The sequence below is a fragment of the Podarcis bocagei genome (assembly GCF_964188305.1).
Source record: "Podarcis bocagei genome assembly, chromosome: 8".
Taxonomy (NCBI): Eukaryota; Metazoa; Chordata; class Lepidosauria; order Squamata; family Lacertidae; genus Podarcis; species Podarcis bocagei.
In genome coordinates, this window is record NC_138133.1 from 88,209,789 (window position 1) to 88,232,845 (window position 23,057).

The window sequence follows — 23,057 nt, forward strand, 5'->3', positions numbered from 1 at the left end:
CACACCTAATGACCCTCCTAAATGGTACTCAGAATATCACTCAAGAAATCTCTCAAGATATCCCTCAAGTAATTAATGAACAAAAGAAGAAAAGGCACACTAACCTGGGAACTTCCTCTCTGCCCAGAACGTTGGAGGCTATACACCACACCCCCTCAACAGTATTTATAGGAACTCAAACACTGAGATCCTGCTCTGTTCCAGTAACAAGAAGCCGAAAGCACCAGCCTGAAGATGACGAGTGAGACCTCGTCGAAACGTCGCCTAGACACCCCAACTCTTACACGGGAAGACACCCGAAGACACCAAAACCTGCATATATATATATATATATATACACACACACACACATACACATACACATACAATACAGTGGTGCCTCGCAAGACGAAAAGAATCCGTTCTGTGATTCTCTTCGTCTAGCGGTTTTTTCGTCTTGCGAAGCAAGCCCATTGAAGGATTAGCGCTATTAGCGCTATTAGCGGCTTTTAGCGGCTTATCTGCTGATCGGATCAGCTGATAAGCGGCTTAGCGGCTTAGAAAAAGGGGGGGGGAAACCAGCAGGAACTCGCAAGACATTGTCTTCTTGCGAAGCAAGCCCATAGGAAATTCGTTTTGCGAAGCACCTCCAAAACGGAAAACTCTTTCGTCTAGCAAGTTTTCCGTCTTGCGAGGCATTTGTCTTGTGGGGCACCACTGTGTATGTGTGTGTGTGTGTGTGTGTGTGTGTGTGTGTGTGTGTGTATATAATTTTGTTTTACAATTTAGAGTATTCATTTAAACAACCTTAAAATTTCATTGACTTCCCTCCTTCTCTTTCCTTTGTTCATTTTGAATAGCATAAATCCCTCCCTATTTTATAAAAAGACTATACCATTCAGTATTCCATTATTACTTCCATCGAAACTTATTTACACTGCCAACATTTTCAAGTGTACACAATTTCCCCCCATATATTCAATAAACATTTTCCAATCTTCTTTAAACAAATGTTCTTCTTATTCTCTTATTCTATAAGTTAGATCCGCAAGCTGCGCATATTCCATCACTTCTGAAGTTGGTGGCCATCAGTGCCTCCTGTGGAAATGAGTTCCACAGTTTTAACTACAGGCTGCATTAAGAAGAACTTTCCTTTCTCTGTCCTAAATCTTCCCACCTTCATTGGCTGCCCATGAGTTCCAGCCTCTCCCCACTTTCTCCATGCCACACATAAATTTATAAACTCCTATCATGTCGCCTCTGACTCGTCTTTTGGTCAGAACTAAAACATCCCAATCTATGTGGCCAGGCAAGAGGGGCATTGTCCCAGTTCAATGACATGGTCCTGCCAGGTAAAGCAATCAAGGATGCCCTGGTGTGAGCCTGAAGGAGAATCTCTAGGGTTGGACACAGAGAAGCTTGGAGGTTCCTCAATTTTGCTCTAGTCTGATAAAGAAGTTCTTGACAAGCCACCATCTTTATTTATTTAATGAATTTATATACTGCCCTACACTTGGAGGTCTCAGGGCAGTTCACAAAAAGATTACTATATACATAATCAAAATGAAAACAATAACCCAACCCAATAATACCCCCCCCCCAAAGAGCCACGTTTTAAAAGTGTATAGCGGTTCTCAACCTGTGGGTCCCCAGATGTTGTTGGACTACAACTCCCATCATCCCCGAGCTCTGGCCTTGCTAGCTAGGGGTGATGGGAATTGTAGTTCAACAACATCTGGGGACCTACAGGTTGAGAAAGGCTGGTATAGGATGTTGAGCAGGTCAACCAAAGTCATGGTTTTTGCCTGGCGCCTAAAGGTGCATAATAAAAGTGCCAGACAAACTTCCCTGGGGAAAGCATTCCACAGACAGGGAGCCACCGCAGAAAAGACCCTATTCTTGTGTTGCCACCCTCCGGACCTCTTGAGGAGGCGGCACACAAAGAAGGGCCTCAGAAGATGATCTCAGGGTTCGGGTAGGTTCATATGGAAAGAGGCGGTCCTTGAGGTATTGTGATCCTGACCCATTTAAGGCTTTATAGGTCAAAACCAGCGCTTTGAATTGGGCCCAGAAACTAATTGGCAGCCAGTGCAGTGGGACCAGGATCTGTGTAATACAGTGGTGCCTCGCAAGATGAAAAGAATCCGTTCTGTGATTCTCTTCGTTTAGCGGTTTTTTCGTCTTGCGAAGCAAGCCCATTGACGGATTAGCAGATTAGCGCTATTAGCGCTATTAGCGGCTTTTAGCGGCTTATCTGCTGATCGGATCAGCTGATAAGCAGCTTAGCGGCTTAGAAAAAGGCGGGGAGGGAAAAAACCAGCAGGAACTCGCAAGACATTGTCGTCTTGCGAAGCAAGCCCATAGGAAATTCGTTTTGCGAAGCACCTCCAAAACGGAAAACTCTTTCGTCTAGCGAGTTTTCCGTCTTGCGAGGCATTCGTCTTGCGGGGCACCACTGTGTGCTCAAACTGTCTTGCTCGGGTGAGCAACCTAGCTGCTGAATTCTGCACCAGCTAAAGTTTCTGAACTGTCTTCAGAGGCAGCCCTACGTATAACGCATTGCAGCAATCTAACCTTGAGGTTACCAGAGCATAGACAACATAGACCTGGCTTCCTCAATCACCATTTTGGGTGGCTGCTCAGAGCCATTAAACCAGCAGGCAGCAATAGGAAGGTCAGAAACCCAGAACGTGGAATCGCATTGCAAATGGGCCTTCCTTTTCCTCTCCTACACTCCAGCAGCGATGCTGAAGATTCTCTCTTTTTCTTTTTGGGTTGTTACTTCTTCCCACAGTGCCTCTAAGATATCTATCTCCCTTGTATTTATTCAGTGCAGAACAGATTGATTTAAATCTTTGCCCAGGGTTATTTTTTCTTCTACTTTGCATTTCCCCCTACTTTGCATTAATTTTAAACACATAATAAGAGGTTATGCGGGGCCAGAATGTCCCATTTTGGAGAAGGAAGTTTTTTAAAAAAATAAAATAAAGAAGATTAGCTTGAGCTAGAGGAAGGTTGGGGGAGGCTGAGAAGCACTTCTAATTTTTAAATATACAAATGTTTTTCCTTTACTGTGTGAGTGTATCACATTGCTCTCAGCCACTGCAGGGAAATCCAACTTATGTCGGTGGAGTGAGAATCTATACAAACCTGATTCACAAAACAACAAGAAGAGTTTGGATTTGATATCTTGCCTTTCACTCCCTTCAAGGAGTCTCAAAGTGGCTAACGTTCTATTTTCCCTTCCTCCCCCACAACAAACACTCTGTGAGATGAGTGGGGCTGAGAGACTTCAGAGAAGTGTGACTGGCCCAAGGTCACCCAGCAGCTGCATGTGGAAGAGCGGAGACGCGAACCCGGTTCCCCAGATTACGAGACTACCGCTCTTAACCACTACACCACACTGGCTCTCAAAACAAAAAAAGGAAACAAAACAAAAATACCACCACTGCTTGCCTTCTAGGGAGTTCTGACTTGTTAAGAGCTTTGCAGACTGTCTAAAGTTATCCAGCTTCTGACCATTCAATTGGATGTATTTGAGAATTAAAAGAATATGCACTTTCTCCTTTCTGATGATGCCAGCAGTGTCAGTAGTGGTGGCCAAAATTCCACCACTAATAATAAATAATAATAATAATAATAATAATAATAATAATAATAATAATAATAATAATATTTATACCCTGCTCATCTGGCTCAGTTTCCCCAGCTGCTCTGGCCGGCTCCCAACAGAATATTAAAAACACGATAAAAGATCAAAACTTCCCTAAAAACTTCCCGAAACAGGATGTCTTCTAAAAGTCAGATAGTTGTTTTATTTCCTTGACATCTGGTGGGAGAGCGTTCCACAGGGCGGGTGCCACTGCTGAGAAGGCCCTCTGCCTGGTTCCCTGAAACCTCGCTTCTTGCAGTGAGGGAACCACCAGAAGGCCCTCGGCGCTGGACCTCAGTGTCTGGGCAGAACGATGGGGGTGGAGACGCTCCTTCAGGTATACTGGGCCGAAGCTGTTTAGGGCCAAGGCTGTTCAGATGTTGTTTGACTACAATTCCCGTCAGTCCAAGCTTCTGATAACTTACGGTAATCTAATGTGCAAGAGAATTGATAGCTGCATTCCAACCAGCATGCAAATCTAAATTAGGGCATTGTGCTTGAAAAATGTGGACAGAATGAATGTCTCTTTCATCTCTTGCTAGGGTGGAGCAAAGGACAAATTGGGAAGGTCCAAAATGTTTACTCCAGAAGCGTTTATCTGCCCAATACCATACTGGCTTTTTGGTGTCTGTGCCAGATAAATCCATAGCTTGTAGAACAGCATAATTTTACAGAGACCAAAGGGTCACTCCTGCTTGCCTGGGTGCAAAACGAATATAATTGAGCGGTTTTTAACACACACACACACACACACACACACACACACACACACACACCACATGATCCTATGGAGGGGTGAAAAGCAGAAAACCCCATCTTTCTCACTGAAGGCTTAGTGCCTCTGCAGAACTGCAGGCAGGAGGATTGCGTAATAAATTATATTTTCCCGAGTCACAATTAAATGCAGCTCTGCTGAAAGGCCGCTGAGTTTTCTCCATATCGACACTGAAGTAGATGTTTTCTGAAATTTGGTTCAAGAGAGGTTAATGCCTGTTGTCAAATGAAACCCCAGAATGAGCCCTCAGCCAAACCAACTGCAGGATCAGCTCTGACATTATTGAAATAATTTCCCATATATTAAAAGGGAGCAGTGAGATTCCTAAATCTGCAAGAGCCTCTTGCTGACGGAGTGCAGGGCAGAAGGGAGAAAAGAGAATCTGCCCAAAGAATAACAGAATCATAAGACTGTACGGTCGGAAGGCACTCCAAAGGTCATCTAGTCCACACACCCCGCAATGCCGGAATCACAGCTAAAGAAAGGACAAAATATCAATGAACTATATGAGGACTGCTCTGCTGCTGGAAGGAAGGAAAAGAGAAATTGTAGATCAACGCAGGATCAATTACCTAAATCCCATTTAGAGGGTGATTAATACTTGCAAAACATGCTAAATTTCAATTAACCTATTACTGCAGCAATTTAAACATTTATCTCTCGCTCTCTCCCTCTCCCTCCCATCCAAAAACCCTCTCTGGCATTAATATTGTTGCTGCTCTTACCATCTAGCAATGAATGTTTTCAAAGCAATGCTGGGATTTATTCAGAACCTTCTCTCTGTTTTTGGAGAGGCAAAATTTGACTGAGTAAAGAAAAGAGTTCAAGGCTCTCAGATGAAAGAACAGGAAACATAATGTTCTTGTTTTGATTTGTGCATTACCCCACTCCACTTTTAAGGGTATGTCATAGCATTTGGGGACATAGGAGATCAACTGGAGCCCATCTGAGGTCCTGTGCCCAGTTCTGGGTGTCAGGAGTTCAGCCTACACTCGAGTAGGACCTGGTAGAGACACATGCCCGACTGGCATGCTCTCTCCGTCCTGGTAGATCGTTTGGGAGCCTCATAAGCTTTCTTATGCCCAAACATCACAGCGACCAATGCCAACCAACACCAGCACACTTAGGGATCCGCAGAGTTTGCGCATCTTGCGTAACAGACCTCAGCAACTCAGCATTTGGCTAATCTACTTTATTTACATATAAACACACACGGAGCACTGCAACATGGCTCCCTCTCTCTCTAGCATCAGACAAAAAAAAGAGAAAGAATAAAGGACAATAGTCCCACTTCACGAAACACAGTAACACAAACATCCTGTCTCCTTCACTTCCTGTCTCCATCACTTCTCACTCTGTGGAGTCAAAATATACACCGTCATGTGATAGACAATAATCCCATGACTGCAATCATAGATCAGGAATTCTAATACTGGGTGCCACAATTTCAGAAGGGTATTGACAAACTGGAATGTATGCCAAGCAGGACAACCAAGATGTTGAAGGGTCTGGAAAGCAAACCTTATAGGGAATGGTTGAAGGAGCTGGGTATGTTTAGCCTGGAAAAAAGGAGACTCAAGGGCTGCCACATGGAAGATGGAACCAGCTTGTTTTCTCCTGCTCCAGAGGCTGCGACCTGAACCAATGGCTTCAAGTTACAAGAAAGGAATTTCCGACTTAACATCAGGAATAATTTTCTGACAGCGAGAGCTGTTTGATAGAGGACTACCTTGGAAAGTGGAGGGCTCTTCTTCATTGTGTTTTTTCTTCTTCCAAAAATAGCTTCTAAAATTCATTGGCGGAAGCCATGGCTGTTCAATGTGGTATCCTAGTGCTTTTAATATGAGTTGTGGATATGATCTTAGTTGGATAAACACCTAATGTGGGATGAGCTGTCCCCCTTGCTGAAGGTTTCAAAGAAGGAGCTGAACATCTCTTTGATGCAGATGTTCAGCACTGAGGTCTCCTCCAACTCTTACAGTTTGATTTTCAACTAGGCTTGCTTATCTTCGCCACTCATGTTTTATCCATGCCACAAACATCTTGGTGTTAACCCCCACTCCTGAGAGGTGGGCAGGGGACAATGGCAGGATTGCGTGCAGGAGCCAGGCCCTGTGACCAGTAGGGCTACACAGGACTGGGGCCTTCCTAAGTTTGTTCTGGAGAGGCAAGGCATGACCGCACAGGTGAGGCCGATTGGTAACTCACTGCACCTGGTGGCAAGAGCCGGGAAGGGATATAAGGTCAGCATTTCTCTTCGGCTCTTTGCCACAGCAACTCATTTCCTGCCTTGCTGCATTTGGCTGATCCTCAGACCTCGGCTTCTTGACTCCTTGCTTCTTGACCCTCGGACCCTTGACTTCGTGGCTCCTTGCTTCTCGACCCTCAGAACATTGACTTCGTGACTCCCTGCTTCCTGACCATAGGACCCCTGGCTTCTGGACTCTCATTCCTGCTCCCACCCTGCCACCTTGCCCCCGGTCCCGACGTCCTCAGCCGGGACTTTGATCGCCTGTAGACTGGACTGTGACAGACAAGCCCAAACCAGAATTACATTGGATTTTAATGATCCAGTGATACTTTCTCAACACAGAGATGTTAAAAAGGCTCCTCACACCTCCCAAGAAGCAAAATTCTCCTGACAGGAAACACTGGGGAACCAGCGCTTGATGACTCATGGGCCAGAGGATAATGAATAATTACACACCCCATTTCATTTACAAATTGCCCATCGCCATTCAAACCTTGACTGCTGTCTGGCCACAGAGCATCTCTTGTGTCCATCACAAAGGCAATGGCATGGAGACCAGCTGGTTAGGAACAGAGGTGTGAAGGGGTTGGGGGAGAAATGCTGTCACAAAGGCTGCAGTAAAAAAGGGGATTGTCATTCAACAGAAGTCTAGTGTCCAGATCAAAAGAAATAACAGTATACTCTATTCTGCCTTCGTCACACACACCCTGGACTCCTAAGGATGTTGACAAGCTGGAACATGTGTAGAGGAAGGTGACCAAGAAGATAAAGGGTCTGGAAGCCTTGCGAGGAATGGTGGAGATAGTTGGGTATTTTTAGCCTGGATAAGAGGAGACTGAAAGGAAATAAAATAGCCATCTTAAAATATCTGAAGAGCTGTCCCATGGAAGATGGAGCAAGCTAGTTTTCTCCTGCTCTGGAGGGTAGGACCTGAACCAATGGATTCAAATCACAAGAAAACAGATTCTGACTTAGGAAGAACTCAGGAAGAGCTGTTTCATAGTGGAACGATCTCCCTTGGAAGATTGTGGACTCTCTCCTTCCTTGGAAGTTTTTAAAGCAGAGGCTGGATAGCCATCTATCATGGATGCTTTACCCAAGATTCCTGCATGGCAGGGGGTTGGACTAGATGACCCTCAGGGTCCCTTCAAACTTTACAATTCTATGATGCTCTAATTCAAAGAAGAGAAGGGTAGCAGAAGGGTAGGTTCAATTCCAAGTATCTTCAGTCATAGCAATAAGCCTGAGCTCTTGGATTGGTCTTCTGAGTCAAACGTTCTCAAAGGAGAACTTTCAGCCCAGCTTTATTAATTATCCTCGCTTTCCTATTGGTCACACTGGAATATCCTTTATTTATGAATTATAGATAGGTGGTAATTGCAGCTCCAGGCAAATAGAAGGGGAAGAAATGGAGGCAGTGAGAGATTTTACTTTCTTGGGCTCCATGATCACTGCAGATGGTGACAGCAGTCACAAAATTAAAAGACGCCTGCTTCTTGGGAGAAAAGCAATGACAAACCTAGATAGCATCTTAAAAAGCAGAGACATCACCTTGCCAACAAAGGTCCGTATTGTTAAAGCCATGGTTTTCCCTGGAGTGATGTATGGAAATGAGAGCTGCACCATAAAGAAGGCTGAACGCCGAAGAATTGATGCTTTTGAATTCTGGTGCTGGAGGAGACTCTTGAGAGTCCCATGGACTGCAAGAAGATCAAACTTATCCATTCTGAAGGAAATCAGCCCTGAGTGCTCACTGGAAGGACAGATCCTGAAGCTGAGGCTCCAAAACTTTGGACACCTCATGAGGAGAGAAGACTCCCTGGAAAAGACCCTGATGTTGGGAAAGATGGAGGGTACAAGGAGAAGGGGACGACAGAGGACAAGATGGTTGGACAGTGTTCTCAAAGCTACCAACATGAGTTTGACCAAGCTGCAGGAGGCAGTGGAAGACAGGAGTGCCTGGCGTGCTCTGGTCCATGGGGTCACGAAGAGTCGGACATGACTAAACGACTAAACAACAACAATTGGACAGATATTCAAGAAAGCTGGAGCTGTTTCAAATGCTCAGGCTGCAGTCTCGTGCATTTAGCTTAGATATATGCCCCAAACTGAAAGCATTTGGCTTCCCCCAAACATTATTGGGAAGTGTAGTTTGTTGAAAGGTGAACATTGGGACAATTGCAGGGTATGAAACTACATCAATTTAGTTGATTTAGAAGAGGAAGAAATCTGCAACTCTATATTCCAAACCAGAGGCGGTGCAGGGTGTGGAACACCCCAGTTTGCAAAGCATTTAGTCCCAGAGAGCCCTTGGATTTCCCTGAAGCTGGAGGTCGACTGTGCCCGATGGAGTTTTAGTTGATGTGATCTGACAAGCTGACAGTCCAAAATGGTACTGCCCTGGGCTCCACAGCTGTGACACTCAGTATTTGGAATCTTTGGGCATTTACTGCCTCCAGGTTATGCAGGCTCCTTTGGTACTGCTCCTCTGATGCTTGGCGAGTTTTTACTTGCTTCGACTCTGCAGTCCTTTAAGGAACATGTCGCCCATCTGAGTGCCTCATAGCGTGAGCCCAGAGTCCAATAGAGATCAAGACACAGTCACCAGCAAAGGGCTCCGTGACTCCTTTGTGACTCAACCTCCTTTCGCATCGGTGCCAGTAGAAACCAGGTTGAGAATCTAGAAGAAAAAGCTGCGGAACCAGCCTGACTAGTACCTTTGCAAGGTGAATGGCCTTAGCTGGCCAGTGAAGTGTTGTCACCAGCATCTCAAAGAGTGAACTATGTGACCATAGCAGCAACCATCTGTCATGGATGCTTTAGTTGAGATTTCTGCCCTTGGGGTCCCTTCTAACTCTACAATTCTATGATTCTATGAACAAAGTGATGGTACACTCTAAGAAGGCAGCAGTTACTGCATATAATCATGGACCCTTGATCATCTTGGTTGCCTTCATTCCAGCTTGTCAACATCCTTCTTAAATCATGGTGCCCAGAATTGGACGCAGTATTCCATGTGTGTTCTGACCAAGGCAAAATTACTTCCCTTGATCTGGACACTATACTTCTGTTGATGCAGCCTAGAACAGAATTCTCCCCCCCCCCCCCCCGTTGCATCACACCATTGATTCATCTTAAGCTTGTGGTCCACCAAGACCCCTAAGTCCTTTTCACATATACTGCTGGTAAGCCAGGTGTCCCCCACTTTATATTTGTGCATCTGGTTCTTCCTGCCTATGTGTAGAACCTGACATTTGTCCCTACTGAAATTCATGTTGTTAGTTTGTACCTGGGTCTCCAATCTGCTAAGGTTATTTGGAATTCTGATTCTGTCTTCTGAGGCATTAACTATTCCTCCCAGTTTGGTATCATCTGCCGATTTGATGAGCATCCCCTCAATTCCTTCATCCAAGTCATTTAGAAAGACGTTGAACAACAATGGGCTTCTCATTGGGCTGGATGCCAAGTCATCCTAGGATGAGGAACCATGGCTACCTATCTGTAACATGGGAGTTGTGTTTGTGTGTGTGTTATGACCAATGCTGGAAGCTGGAGACTCATTGTATTGCTCTGGGCTGGACCCAGAAGCTGAGTATGGGGCTTCCCTGGAAACATGACGAGGAAACAGGATCTGTTGGGAGTGGTAATGCTGTGAGTCCCTTCACCCCCCACTCAGGTTGCATAGATGTGTAAACATCCTAAAGATACCACCCACTACTATTGACCTTCATTCCAAGGAAACTGAGTCCTGAGTAAGTGCTGGAACCCATCAGTCTCCATCACTGCTCAGAGGCTGTGGTGCACACAATGGAGTTCTGGCTTCCTTGGCTCATCCAAGTGAGTCAAAAGCCTTTTCAACTAGAAGGTCAACTTAAGACCTCAAGATCCCACTGGATCAGGTCAATGGACCATCAAGTTCAGAATCTTCTTGCAGCAGCTTGTGGGAAACCCACAAGCATCATTTGAGCACAAGACAAGCTCTCTCCTCTTATGGTTTCCAGCAACTGGTATTCAGAAGCATTGATGCCTCCATCTGCATAGCTTGTAGCCATTGATAGTCCTCTTCTCCATGAATGTGGCTAATCCTCTTTTAATGTGATCCAGGTTGGTGGACACCACTGTCTCCTGTGTGAATGAGTTCCATAAGGGATCCTTTTTAGGGTGTGTTCATGAAGCACACCTGGTTCACTCAATGCTTGCTGCCACAAACTGGTAACGATTCAAATTAGAGCTCCAAAGAAACACCTGCGCTTTGTCACATCACAGCGGAATACACAGCTGCTCGGATGTCTCTGCCGTGTCCCTTGGAAGATTGCACCTCCAAGCTTAGAAGCATCCCAAAGCCCCGAATGAACCCGGCCCTATAAATGTTTCATGGCAGATGCACTTATTTGAGGGAGGGAGGGACAGATTTAAAGCAATAAAAAAATAAAAAAAGAGAGGAACGGGGCTCTGAATTTCCACAAAAGGCTCAGACCTAGCAAAAGGTGAAGTTGCCACATTCGTTCACTTCATTTAGCAGCTCCCCTTCCCGTTCTGAGGGAAGCAGCTGCTTCGGGGGAGGGAGCGGGGAAAAGCTTGCATTAAGGTAAGCATAAAAACAGCAGGTGCACAAACGCTGCCTTGCAAACCGACAGTACTCTCATACCTGTAATCACAGGCAAGCTTTCGTATTCAGCCAATGCAGCAGGCCAGGAAGGGGGGGGGGAAGGAGGGAGAAACCATTGAAAGTGCAGGTTTTATTAGGGCCACCTGCTCCTATCCGTTCCTAAATGGAAATTAAAACAATACGGCTTAATTGCATCACACGCCGATCGCACAAACAATGTTGCGGTTTGCCTCTCTCATTGTTAACAACGCAAGGGAAGCCCGAAGTGGCTTGTATTTCATTAAAGTGAATTAGAATCTCCACTTCTTCCCTAATTAGGGCTGTCCCTGGTTGCCCAGCTATCCAGGTCTGTGGTGCTCCAAATCATGCCTGGTATTTTCTAGCACTTGGAAATGTTCAAAAACAATGATCATCATCATTTTAGCAGTGGAACAGGCTCCTACGAGAGGCGGCGGACTGCCCTTCCTTGGAGGTTTTTAAGCGGAGTTTAGATGGCCATCTGCCATGGATGCTTTCGCTGAGATTCATGCATGGCAGGGGGTTGGACTAGATGACCCCTGGGTTTCCTTCCAAGATTCTATGATTCCATGACCATAACAATCCTCAATAATATTTATATACTGAGTAACATGCAAAATCCCTAAGCCGTTTACATAAAATAGAATAAAGTGCCGATTTTCCGTGTATAACACTATAACACGCCCCCATGTATAAGACGCCCCCTATTTTGGGAGACTCCAAATTAAGAAAATGGGGGGAAATGCCCAGAGTTGTTGAGTTATTTTTTTGTGGGGGGGGGGGGCGATTGCCGAAAATTTCTCATCCACCAGACCTACACTGCCACTCGCACGTATCGCAAACGTCTCCAATCCACTGTCCCCAATCGCCCGCCCAATTGCCGCAGCAACAGCCAATCAAGCCCAGCCCTTGACGCAGCCACCAATAACACACCCAATAGCCATGGACACTTTCTGGCTCCCAGAAGCAACATATAGCAACATATAAGATGAGCCCCAAATGTCTAAACATTTTAATAAAAAAAAACCCTTGTCTTATACACGGAAAAATACGACAATTTTATAAAATGTGTTTATACTACATATAAAACCCAAATACAGTGGTGCCCCGCAAGACGAATGCCTCGCAAGACGGAAAACTCGCTAGACGAAAGAGTTTTCTGTTTTGGAGGTGCTTCGCAAAACGAATTTCCTATGGGCTTGCTTCGCAAGACGATAATGTCTTGCGAGTTCCTGCTGGTTTTTTTCCCTTTTCCCTCCCTTTTTCTAAGCCGCTAAGCCGCTTATCAGCTGATCCGATCAGCAGATAAGCCGCTAAAAGCCACTAAAAACCATTAATAGCGCTAATCCACTAATCCTTCAATGGGCTTGCTTCGCAAGACGAAAAAACCGCTAGACGAAGAGAATCACAGAACAGATTCTTTTTGTCTTGCGAGGCACCACTGTATGTCAGCAGAAACTGATTCATTGCAATCCTTGCACAACAAAATGATCCTTGCCATATTTTAGATGGGAGTCTGAGACTAGTGAACAACTGCTAGCACGTCCAGGGCATCTAGCAGGATTTCCATTCTGTTTTCCTTGGGACCATCCATATGTATTTGTGTGTGTGTGTCCTTTTGGGATTACAACTCCTGCAAGGGAGCTGGCTAAACCCTGAGAGGAAGCAACCGATGCAGCTGAGACACACAAAGATGAGGAGAGGAGGCAAGAGTGAGGATTCCAGTCAGTCAGGAGAAGAAGTCTTGTTTCTCTGAGCATCCATGGGGTGGGAGCATGTTCAGGTATCAGCCCAGGGAGCACGATGCTCACAGGTCTCAACACACGGAGGACCAAAAGGTGCTCAGTTATAGAGAAGATGCTTTCTAACATGCATTAGCTCTTACACTGTAATGGAAATGCAAATACCTTTGCATTTTGAGGAGTTTGTAGTGAACAGCAATGGCTCCACTTGTGCCTAGAGTCAGGGGTCAGCAAACTGTTTCTGCAGGGGTCCGGTCCACCATCCCTCAGACCTTGTGCGGGGCCAGACTATATTTTGAAGGGAAAAAATCCCCCCCGCGACTCTCCCCACCATTCTCCACAGGACCGGACGAGCCCTCGTGGCTGCTTACCTGTGCCTTGCGAGAGATGGTCTAGGCCATGGGTCTGCAAACTAAGGCCTGGGGGCCAGATCCGGCCCAATTGCCTTCTGGATCCAGCCTGTGGACCGCCGATCCACGTGGCGATTCCCAGGCCATCCGTGGGCCGGATCCAGAAGGCAATTGGGCCGGATCTGGCCCCCGGGCCTTAGTTTGCAGACCCATGGCCTAGACCATCTTTAACGGGTCTGGGATCCCTTCATTAGCTAGTCAGATCTCTTATATTGCATTCAGACATCTGCTGAGAAGGATAGCCAAATTCCTACCTATTACTTAGTCACGGGCAGCCCTTGGCAAGACTTCAAGGTCAGCCACCTGTTAAAGGAGCCCTGGTGTTTAGCCATGGAGTCCCTGGGAACGTTTATGTTTGCCAGATATGAAAGCGGCTTGGAAACTCTCCTCTATGGGCCTCAGCACAGTCCGTGGCAGTCGAAGGAGCTACATGCTAGCTATTTCTGGAGTCCACCTGCTTCTGTTGGGTTTCTGGGGACAGAAGAGGCATCAGGTGTCTTCTGCTTTGCCCTTGGCTCCTTATTTTCTTATCCTACCAGTAAACAAAAGCTGCTTATCAAGGAACAGACCCAACCTTTGCTCAGATGGTGAGATGGCAGAGATAGAGAGTATTTTTGCCACAACAGAGTAACAAGATGGTCATGAGGACCCCACGGCCAAGCCGAACATCTCACCTGTCAGTCTCAGGCGAAACCTGGGATCTCTCACATGTTCTAGGCCATGGGTAGCCAAATTAAGGCCCGTGGGCTGGATCAGGCCCAATTGCCTTCTGGATCTAGCCCGCGGATGGTCCGGGAATCACTGTGTGGATCGCCAGCTTGTGAGTTCTTTCCCTCTCCCTCCCTCGGTGGCACGTCCTCCTCCCTCCCTCCCTCCTCCTGGCTTCTCCCTGCCCTGTCTAGAGGAGGAAGGGAGCTGGGCCTTGTTGGTGCCAGCAGCAGCAGCAGTGCTCGAGCGGCTGCTATTTTAAGCAGCCCCTCTCTGGAGCCCTTTCGCGCACCACTCATCATCCCTCTGCCGCCGCCACCGCCGCCATCCCCTGCTGCTCGCAAGACACAGGTAAGCAGCCACAGGGGCTCGTGGTGCTCTTGCATCATTCCCCCCCTCCAAAATATACTCTGGCCCCCCACAAGGTCTGAGGGACAGTGGACCGGCCCCCTGCTGAACATGTTTGCTGACCCCTGTTCTAGGCCCTGTTTCGTAGTACAGGTGTATCCACACACATTTTTCCAGAGTCCATCAACAACTCTGCCTATTCTCGAACACGTCTAGCAGTTTGCATGTGCCTATTTCATTCTTGCCACAGTGCAAAGGACCTTTGGTAGAAGCTTTAAAAGACTGTGGCTTAATCCCATTTCCCCACGGGACCACATCTGCTGGCGACACAATCTTTTCAATCAGCTGTCTAGTTAGGATGCTCCAAGAAGGGAGAACACAACAGGCGTAAAGGATGCATTTTAACACCATTTTTCAAAGAACAACAGTTGCTAATTGCTTCGTTTTCTGTTGGGAAAAGTCTGCTTAATATGCAGGTCTCAAAATGATGTCTTTAATGCAAGCTGCCAGCAGAGGAAAAAAAGTCATTTAAATCTTGGGAGGGGAAAAAGAGAGAGAGAGAGAGAGAGAGGTTAAGCTCTCATTTTAGGAACACTCTCCAAGTCACTTCCAAACACGGTAAGAGAGTTACTGGTACAGAGCCAGGTTCAATTTGCCCAAATCATTTTAAATAGCATGGATCTAATCAGGATATTTTTCTGTTCCTTAAAACACACACACAAACTTACTTGGTGTTGGCTGGCCTTGGCCAACTGCTCATTGGCAGATTGCACATTTGAGGAGGCAGTCTCGATGTTGGCTTCAATGCTATCTGTAAATTAAGATAATAGAAAGTAATTACATGGTATGGAGTAGCGAGCAAATCCCGAAATTTAATTTATACATAACCCAAGTCACACTCAAAGTGGTTGACAAAATATAGGACCAACAAGCAATTACAGATGCAAATGACAACAAATTAAAGCAAAAGAGAGGCGTTACAGGAAAAGAGGAATTCTGCTTTAAAATCCCCCCCCTCTGCAAAATAAATAAACAATAAACACACAGATATTTTTTTCAAAAAAAAATGCAGGATAGTGTCACCAGCAGCATAAAATGTACCCATCAATCAGGAGGGAAATGACTCTTAAAGCTGCCACAAATTCTTTGGCCCGGGGAGTTAATTACAAATCAAAGCTGGATTCGAAGAGCGTCTCTTGCTCAAAGCAACACCTCCATCTCTCACCTAGGGGCTTTCTTTAAAAACAAAAAAAATCCTCTGTTTGGCACTAAAAGAACCATCAGATTGGGCCAATTCACCTCTCCTCTGCAGAAGACAAGAGCCCACATCAGCTCAGAAAGAAACAGCTACAGCAGTGGCCCATGGGGCTGGGTGGGATAATTTAGAATGCTACATTTTCAGACAGAAGCCGTTCTGTTTTGCTTGGATATTTTCCAACGGAGACACCACCACCGCCAGCGAGTCAGGAGTGGGACCCCTTTCGCAGCATGGGAAACTCCTCAGAAAATAAATCTCGCCGTAAGGGACACGGTGACAAGGGTCACGGGAAGTAACTGATGCATGCTATCATGTAGCTTGAGGCTTTCACGTCTGATATGTCTCCTGGAGCCCGGCAAAAAACCGAGAAGCTTAATTCTGTGCAAAAAAGGACTGCCAAGGAAGAAGACAGACACACGGGTTGTTGATGTCTCCTTGATCTCTCGCCACGTCCATCAAGGAGGGCACCCATCAGCTCTGAGCAACGATGGTGGGCGAGGGCTGCGGGTCTCCCAACGGGTCTGTGACACAGACAGTATCCATCCAGGAAAATAAACTTCTGGGATTTCTATTCCTGGATGTTGTTCCCAGCTTTGGATATTCCCACCCCCTCTCCACTCCCAAAAGCACACTCCTTCATGGTCTCCCGAGACAGACAGATGCCAAGCAACCAATTTTGACACTTTCAGCAGCTCACATTATGCATGAAGCATGATTGAGGGCTGCACTGTAGGGGGACGAAAGTATGTGATGCTTTGGCGCGAAATGGGAGCGAATGTCTAGGATTGTCAGAGAATTCTGACAAAAGCAGAAACGGAAGAGGATATTGAGAGGGTCCACTTACAGAAATCATGCCAACAAGCGCAACTGGTATTTGCTGTTGCTTTCAATCCGTCAATGATATGCAGTTGATTACAGTCCCCCTTCCCTCCTATTTGCATTGCATAATGAGTAATATAATGATCCTAGGGCTATGTACAGCATTAATTACGTAAATTGCATAAGTTGCTTAGTTCTGCCCCAGTGGACAGCAGGACGAATAGTGTGGTTTTTGGCAGAAGACAAGCTGAGGCAGAAAGAAAACAGGGCACCATGACAGGATAGCTCAGTTGGGGAGAGTGCTGATAATGCCAAGGTTGCAGGTTTGATTCCCGTAAGAGGCACTTGTATATTCCTGCATTGCAGGGGGCTGGACTAGATGACCTTCAGAGTTCCTTCCAACTCTATAATTCTGTGTGTCTATGTGATGGATGGTGTTAAGATTGCCCTCTTGGTAGTTCTGCCACCCTCAATAGTTCAGGTGGTGGTGCACTGGGAAAGCGGATTCTCTGTGCAGCCCCTAAATTAGGGTGTGCCTAGCATCTGTACACAGAGCTAAGGGAGGAAGTTCCTCCTTCAGCTCGTTGAGATTTCAAGGTTCAGATTAATTCTGCCAGAACCAACATTTTGCTTTCCCAAGCGATCAGGGTGTGTGTGCACTGCAAGATTGTATAGTGTCCTCTGTCCCTCTGTCTAAAAAATCCCAAAGTGCTCACAGGGCTAAAAGGGTTAGTGGCGCCTGCACACCCTCCAACATTTCTCTGATGAAAATAGGGATGTCCTATTCCATAGTAATGATATTATTATTTATACCCTGCCCACCTGATTAGGTTGCCCTCAGCCACTCTGGGAAGCTTCCAACGTATGTTGTTGTTGTTGTTTAGTTGTTTAGTCGTGTCCGACACTTTGTGCCACCATGGACCAGAGCACACCAGGCACTCCTGTCTTCCATTGCCTCCTGCAGTTTGGTCAAACTCATGTTCATAGCATTGAGAACACTGCCCAACCATCTCGTCCTCTGTCATCTCCTTCTCCTTGTGCCCTCCATCTTTCCCAACATCAGGGTCTTTTCCAGGGAGTCTTCTATCCTATGATTCTATGATTCTATGATTCTATGATTCTCTTCTCATGAGGTAGCCAAACTATTGAAGCCTCAGCTTCACGATCTGTCCTTCCAGTGAGCACTCAGGGCTGATTTCCTTAAGAATGGATAAGTTTGATCTTCTTGCAGTCCATGGGACTCTCAAGAGTCTCCTCCAGCACCAGAATTCAAAAGCATCCATTCTTGGGCGATCAGCCTTCTTTATGGTCCAACTCTCACTTCCATACATCACTACTGGGAAAACCACAACTTTAACTATATGGACCTGTGTCGGCAAGGTGATGTCTCTGTTTTTTAAGATGCTGTCTAGGTTTGTCATTGCTTTTCTCCTAAGAAGCAGGTGTCATTTAATTTCGTTGCTGCTTTCACCATCTGCAGTGATCATGGAGCCCAAGAAAGTAAAATCTCTCACTGCCTCCATTTCTTCCTCTTCTATTTGCCAGGAGGTGATGGGAACAGTGGCCATGATCTTAGTTCCAACGTATATTGTTGTTGTTGTTTAGTCGTTTAGTCGTGTCCGACTCTTCGTGACCCCATGGACCAGAGCACGCCAGGCACTTCTGTCATCCACTGTCTCCCGCAGTTTGGTCAGACTCATGTTTGTAGCTTCGAGAACACTGTCCAACCATCTCGTCCTCTGTCGTCCCCATCTCCTTGTGCCCTCAATGTTTCCCCAAATCAGGGTCTTTTCCAGGGAGTCTTCTCTTCTCATGAGGTGGCCAAAGTCTTGGAGCCTCAGCTTCACGATCTGTCCTTCCAGTGAGCACTCAGGGCCGATTTCCTTCAGAATGGAGAGGTTTGATCTTCTTGCAGTCCATGGGACTCTCAAGAGTCTCCTCCAGCACCAGAATTCAAAAGCATCCATTCTTGGGCGATCAGCCTTCTTTATGGTCCAGCTCTCACTTCCATACATCACTCCTGGGAAAACCATGGCTTTAACTGTACAGACCTTTGTTGGCAAGGTGATGTCTCTGCTTTTTAAGATGCTGTCTAGGTTTGCCATTGCCTTTCTCCCAAGGAGCAGGCGTCTTTTAATTTCGTGACTGCTGTCACCATCTGCAGTGATCATGGAGACCAAGAAAGTAAAATCTCTCACTGCCTCCATTTCTTCCCCTTCTATTTGCCAGGAGGTGATGGAACCAGTGAGTTTCCCATTCAGACACTGGTTGGCCATTGTGAGAACATGATGCTGGACTACGTGGTCCATTGGCCTGAATGCCAGTTGCTGGGGAATGTGACCTGTTTGTGCGCTCGTGATCCATTTTTGGACCCCCCAGAGCCATCTGGATGATGTGCTTGGTGGGCCTTTAGTCTGATCCAGCAGCCACCCTTCTTCTGTTCTTAGCATGGGATATCCTGGATTTACAAAGCTGTTGCACTACCAACCTTACTGTATGCTTGTGAAACATGGACCATTTATAAACACCAACTCCAACTCCTCGAAAGATTCCATCAACAGTGTCTCTGAAAAATTGTACACTTCACTTGGGAAGACAACTGAACTAATGCCAGTGGAAGAAGCAAAGATCACCAGTGTTGAAGCAATGATTCTTCAACATCAACTTCGTTAGACTGGTCATGTTGTGCAGATGCCTGATTATCGTCTTCCAAAGCAACTACTCTATTGCAAACTTAAAAATGGAAAGTGTAGGACTTCCGGGTTAGCGCCATCGGCAATGGCGGAGTTCCTCTGGCCGAGAGGAACCCGCTCCGTGAAAATCGGGTCTTGCCGCCGCGGCGAAGGCGGAGACCCTTCAAAAATCCCAGGCGGAGGAAGCCTGGGAACGTGGGATTCAGCTGACACCAAGAGCACCTCCCCTACTCGCGGGGAAACCCTTTTTAGGGGATCTGAAGCGAAGTGGGGTGAGTGGCACGGTATTTTGAATCGACTGCTACTTTTACAGAGTGAAGCCGCACAGCCGTTGCCGGAGAGCGCTGACTTTTTCCTGTGGACAATTGGACTCTAACCAACTACCCGTGAGTAGAACGGAAAATTGGGCTACGAAACATTTTAATTTGGCACCGAAGTGGGAAGGTTCTAAACAGGAAGTCCGCCTTCCGCTTTTGTAAATAGACTGAAGCAAAAATTTTGCAAGCTAAAGTCTGGAAAGTCGTATATAAAGGACTAAATTTCCTTCAGTTAAAATTACCAAAACCCCTCTTGGAAGCAGGAGAAGAGGGGGGGAATCTTAGATTGTTTAAACCTGCAGGAGAGAGAGTAAAGAAAGATAAATTTCCACCGTCTCGAACCTGGGAACGGGGTGTCAGAGACAGACGTTTTGGGGAAGTTCATCGACTGTGAATGAAACGTCTTTTGACAGATAGTTAAAAAAGAGAAACATATTGATTCCAATGTTGCCTTTTGCATTTAAAAGAAACAAAACATTTGAAAAACAAAAGTATTTTTTTTCTTTCTTGCTGGACCTGCTTTCAAAAGATGGATACAAATAGAAATTGTCTCCTCTAGAGGGAGCTTGTTAAACTGTTGCTGGAGTTGATCTGGGGAATTCCACAGCTGTGGAGATTAAGGATCGTGAGACCAGACTTTGACCTTGGATAAGAATGTGCTTAGAAGAAGTTTTGGTGCTTGCTTTTTGCAAGACAAGTGCTTTGTTGGAGCAGCTGCATGAGAAGATGGATTTGATGACTGTTGCAGTCAGTAATTTTGGACAAACAGTGAATATTCATATAGAAACCACTCAGGAACCAACCCAGGAATCTGCTTTGACAGGGCAAGTGCAGAAGATAATGGAGGAGGTTGTTGTTGAACCTCAAGTAACACAAATGGAGAGACCCGAGGCCTTGTCGGAACATAAGCTGCTGTCTTTGACGACTGAATCTGGAGAAAGTCAGATTTGGAGAGATGAAGTACTGTTTGGTTTGGAGATGGGAAATTGGATGGACCCACCTATGCAGGGATATCCCCTTTTGGGATATGGTTTTGGGTCAGGGGGAGTTTGGAGTTGTGGGGGTTCTTAACTTTGGAGGGACTTTGAAACATGCCTATAAATACTTTTTGGATTACAGTGCTGACTGTGGAGAATGGGCTGACCTGCCGAGGGGGGATGGAGACATGGTTAGGTTGGAGTCTCCCCGAGACCTACTCCTCAATGAGAAAGGAAGGAAATTAAGAATAAGATCAGCAAAAGACAAAGTAAAGTGCAGGTATAAACAAGAAGAAGATCTGCAGAAGGGACATGGAAAAGACTTAAGAGCCTCGGACAGAAGATCACCAGGTTGATGGACTAGATGTAATGGATAGAAAGGACTGACATAACCCGAGACCAGGAAGAAGAGACGTTGGATGAAGATTGGAAGAAAGTTTTAAAAATTCATTTTGAGAATTAGTGTAAAATTAATGAATGTTAGGACAAATGTTGGAATGAAACTACTTGGCTTTAGTAGAAATGATATAAGGAGTTATGTATAAATAAGTATTAAGTTTTAAGTTTTAAAGCTTTTTATGGTAAGATAAGGTTAAAATAAATTATGGTAATTTAATGACAGAATACAGTTAAAGATGGAAAGGATTTGCTGAGTTAATAAATAGGTTAGACTGTTAAGATAAATTATAGAACAAAAATTGAGAAAGATGGAAAGAATTTGCTGAAACAATTAATTGAACTAGAATACAAAAAGGGAGGTGTGAGGAGGTCGATGAAACAAGTAAATGAAAGATAAAGATATGGAATATTGGATTTTTAGTGTTATTGTTCTTTTTTGCTATATTGTTGTATTGTTTTTTATGGTTTCCTTTTTATGTATTGTAATGTATGTCTTGTTAAATTTTGTGTTGTTTTCTTTTTTTCTTTTTTCTGTAATTTTTAAACTTTTAATAAATATAATTAAAAAAAAATAAAAAAATAAAAATGGAAAGTGTAATGCCAGTGGTCAACGAAAGAGGTTTAAAGACTCTCTCAAGGCAAGTCTTAAAAAATGTAGTATAAACACTGACAACTGGGAAACACTGGCCTACGAGCGCTCCAGTTGGAGAACAGCCTTTACCAAAGGTGTCATGGGCTTTGAAGATGCTTGAACTCAGGACACAAGGGAGAAATTTGCTAAGAGGAAGGCATGCTTGGCAAATCCACACTGTGATCAACTCCTGCCCGGAAACCTGTGCCCCCACTGTGGAAGGACGTGTGGACCCAGAATTGGCCTCCACAGTCACTTACGGACTCATTGTTAAAACCGTGTTTATGGAAGACAATTTTACTCGGCTACAAGTGATCGCCAAAGAAGAAGAAGAAGAATCCTGGATTTAAGGAACATCATGAAACAAGAAACAAACCAACAGCATTATGCTACAATGATACCTACCTATTGTGTCACCCTGCTCATATACCATAGAGGCCAGGTCCTTGATGATCTGGTTTACATCCAGCATATCACTCTGAAAAGAATAAAGAATATCAGCATTTTCTGCAAACTAAGGAACAATACATGAGATTTTTTCCTGGTCTTACCAAAAACCATTTTCATTTAAATATCAAAGAGTTGTTCCACCTGAGCAAGAAGCAGCGTGCTCTAGGCTCTGGAGGACTCATGAGCAGAACATGTTCCTCTGTTCTTACATGATTATTTGGAATGCCACATCTCATTTTGCATGCACTCAAAGTGACGTCCAAGCCATCTTCGGGTCATGGCTTTAAGTGGGATTCACTAGACCACCCTGGTCCCTGATGAACTGGCTTTGCAGACACACACACACACCCAGATGTGCTCTCTTCCCAGCTCAGTTATCCAATGCTCCCTCGAGAACGGCTCCCTTGAATATTAAATTCCACGGTGCCAGCTCATTTGCAAGTTTGCTCCTTCTGGGATTAGAACCTGTGGCGTCTGAGTAATCGCAGCCCCAATGCTTGGAACGCTAAGCTGTCTCCCGTGATGAATTCATCAGAGGTGCCAAGTGGATCTATGCTCTTTTGGGGGAGAGAGTTCATTATGTGACTGTGAATACCACAGTACTTAATTATGTAATGCAGTAAGAATCTCATTAATTTGTAATAAAGCCGGAAAGAGTCATTGTGAATTACTGAAGGAGCGTGCACACACACATACACACACACACACACGATTGAGCCACTGAACAAATCCAAGAAACAAAAACCAAGAAAAAGAGAAGAGGAAGGGGGGGGGACAAAGGCTAGGGATAATGTCTCGCAAATATTATCTGTTCTCTTTGTCATTAAACACAATAAACCTTTAATTATTTATGCTAATATTAGTGAGAGCTGGACCATAAAGAAGGCTGAATGCCGAAGAATTGATGTTTTTGAATTCTGGTGCTGGAGGAGACTCTTGAGAGTCCCATGGACTGCAAGAAGATCAAACCTATCCATTCTGAAGGAAATCAGCCCTGAGTGCTCACTGGAAGGACAGATCC

At 45.4% G+C, this 23,057-nt stretch overlaps 1 protein-coding gene across 1 annotated transcript in view; it reads right to left on the reverse strand.

The window, feature by feature from the left end:
* Positions 1-23,057, reverse strand: part of TSNARE1 (t-SNARE domain containing 1) — a 352,037-nt gene that overhangs the window by 82,866 nt on the left and 246,114 nt on the right. The window contains exons 9-10 of the mRNA XM_081205110.1: positions 21,992-22,064; positions 15,221-15,303 (exon numbers count right to left, since the gene is read on the reverse strand). Of these exons, the coding sequence (XP_081061236.1) occupies positions 15,221-15,303; positions 21,992-22,064 (156 nt within the window). The remainder of the gene's footprint in view (positions 1-15,220; positions 15,304-21,991; positions 22,065-23,057) is intronic.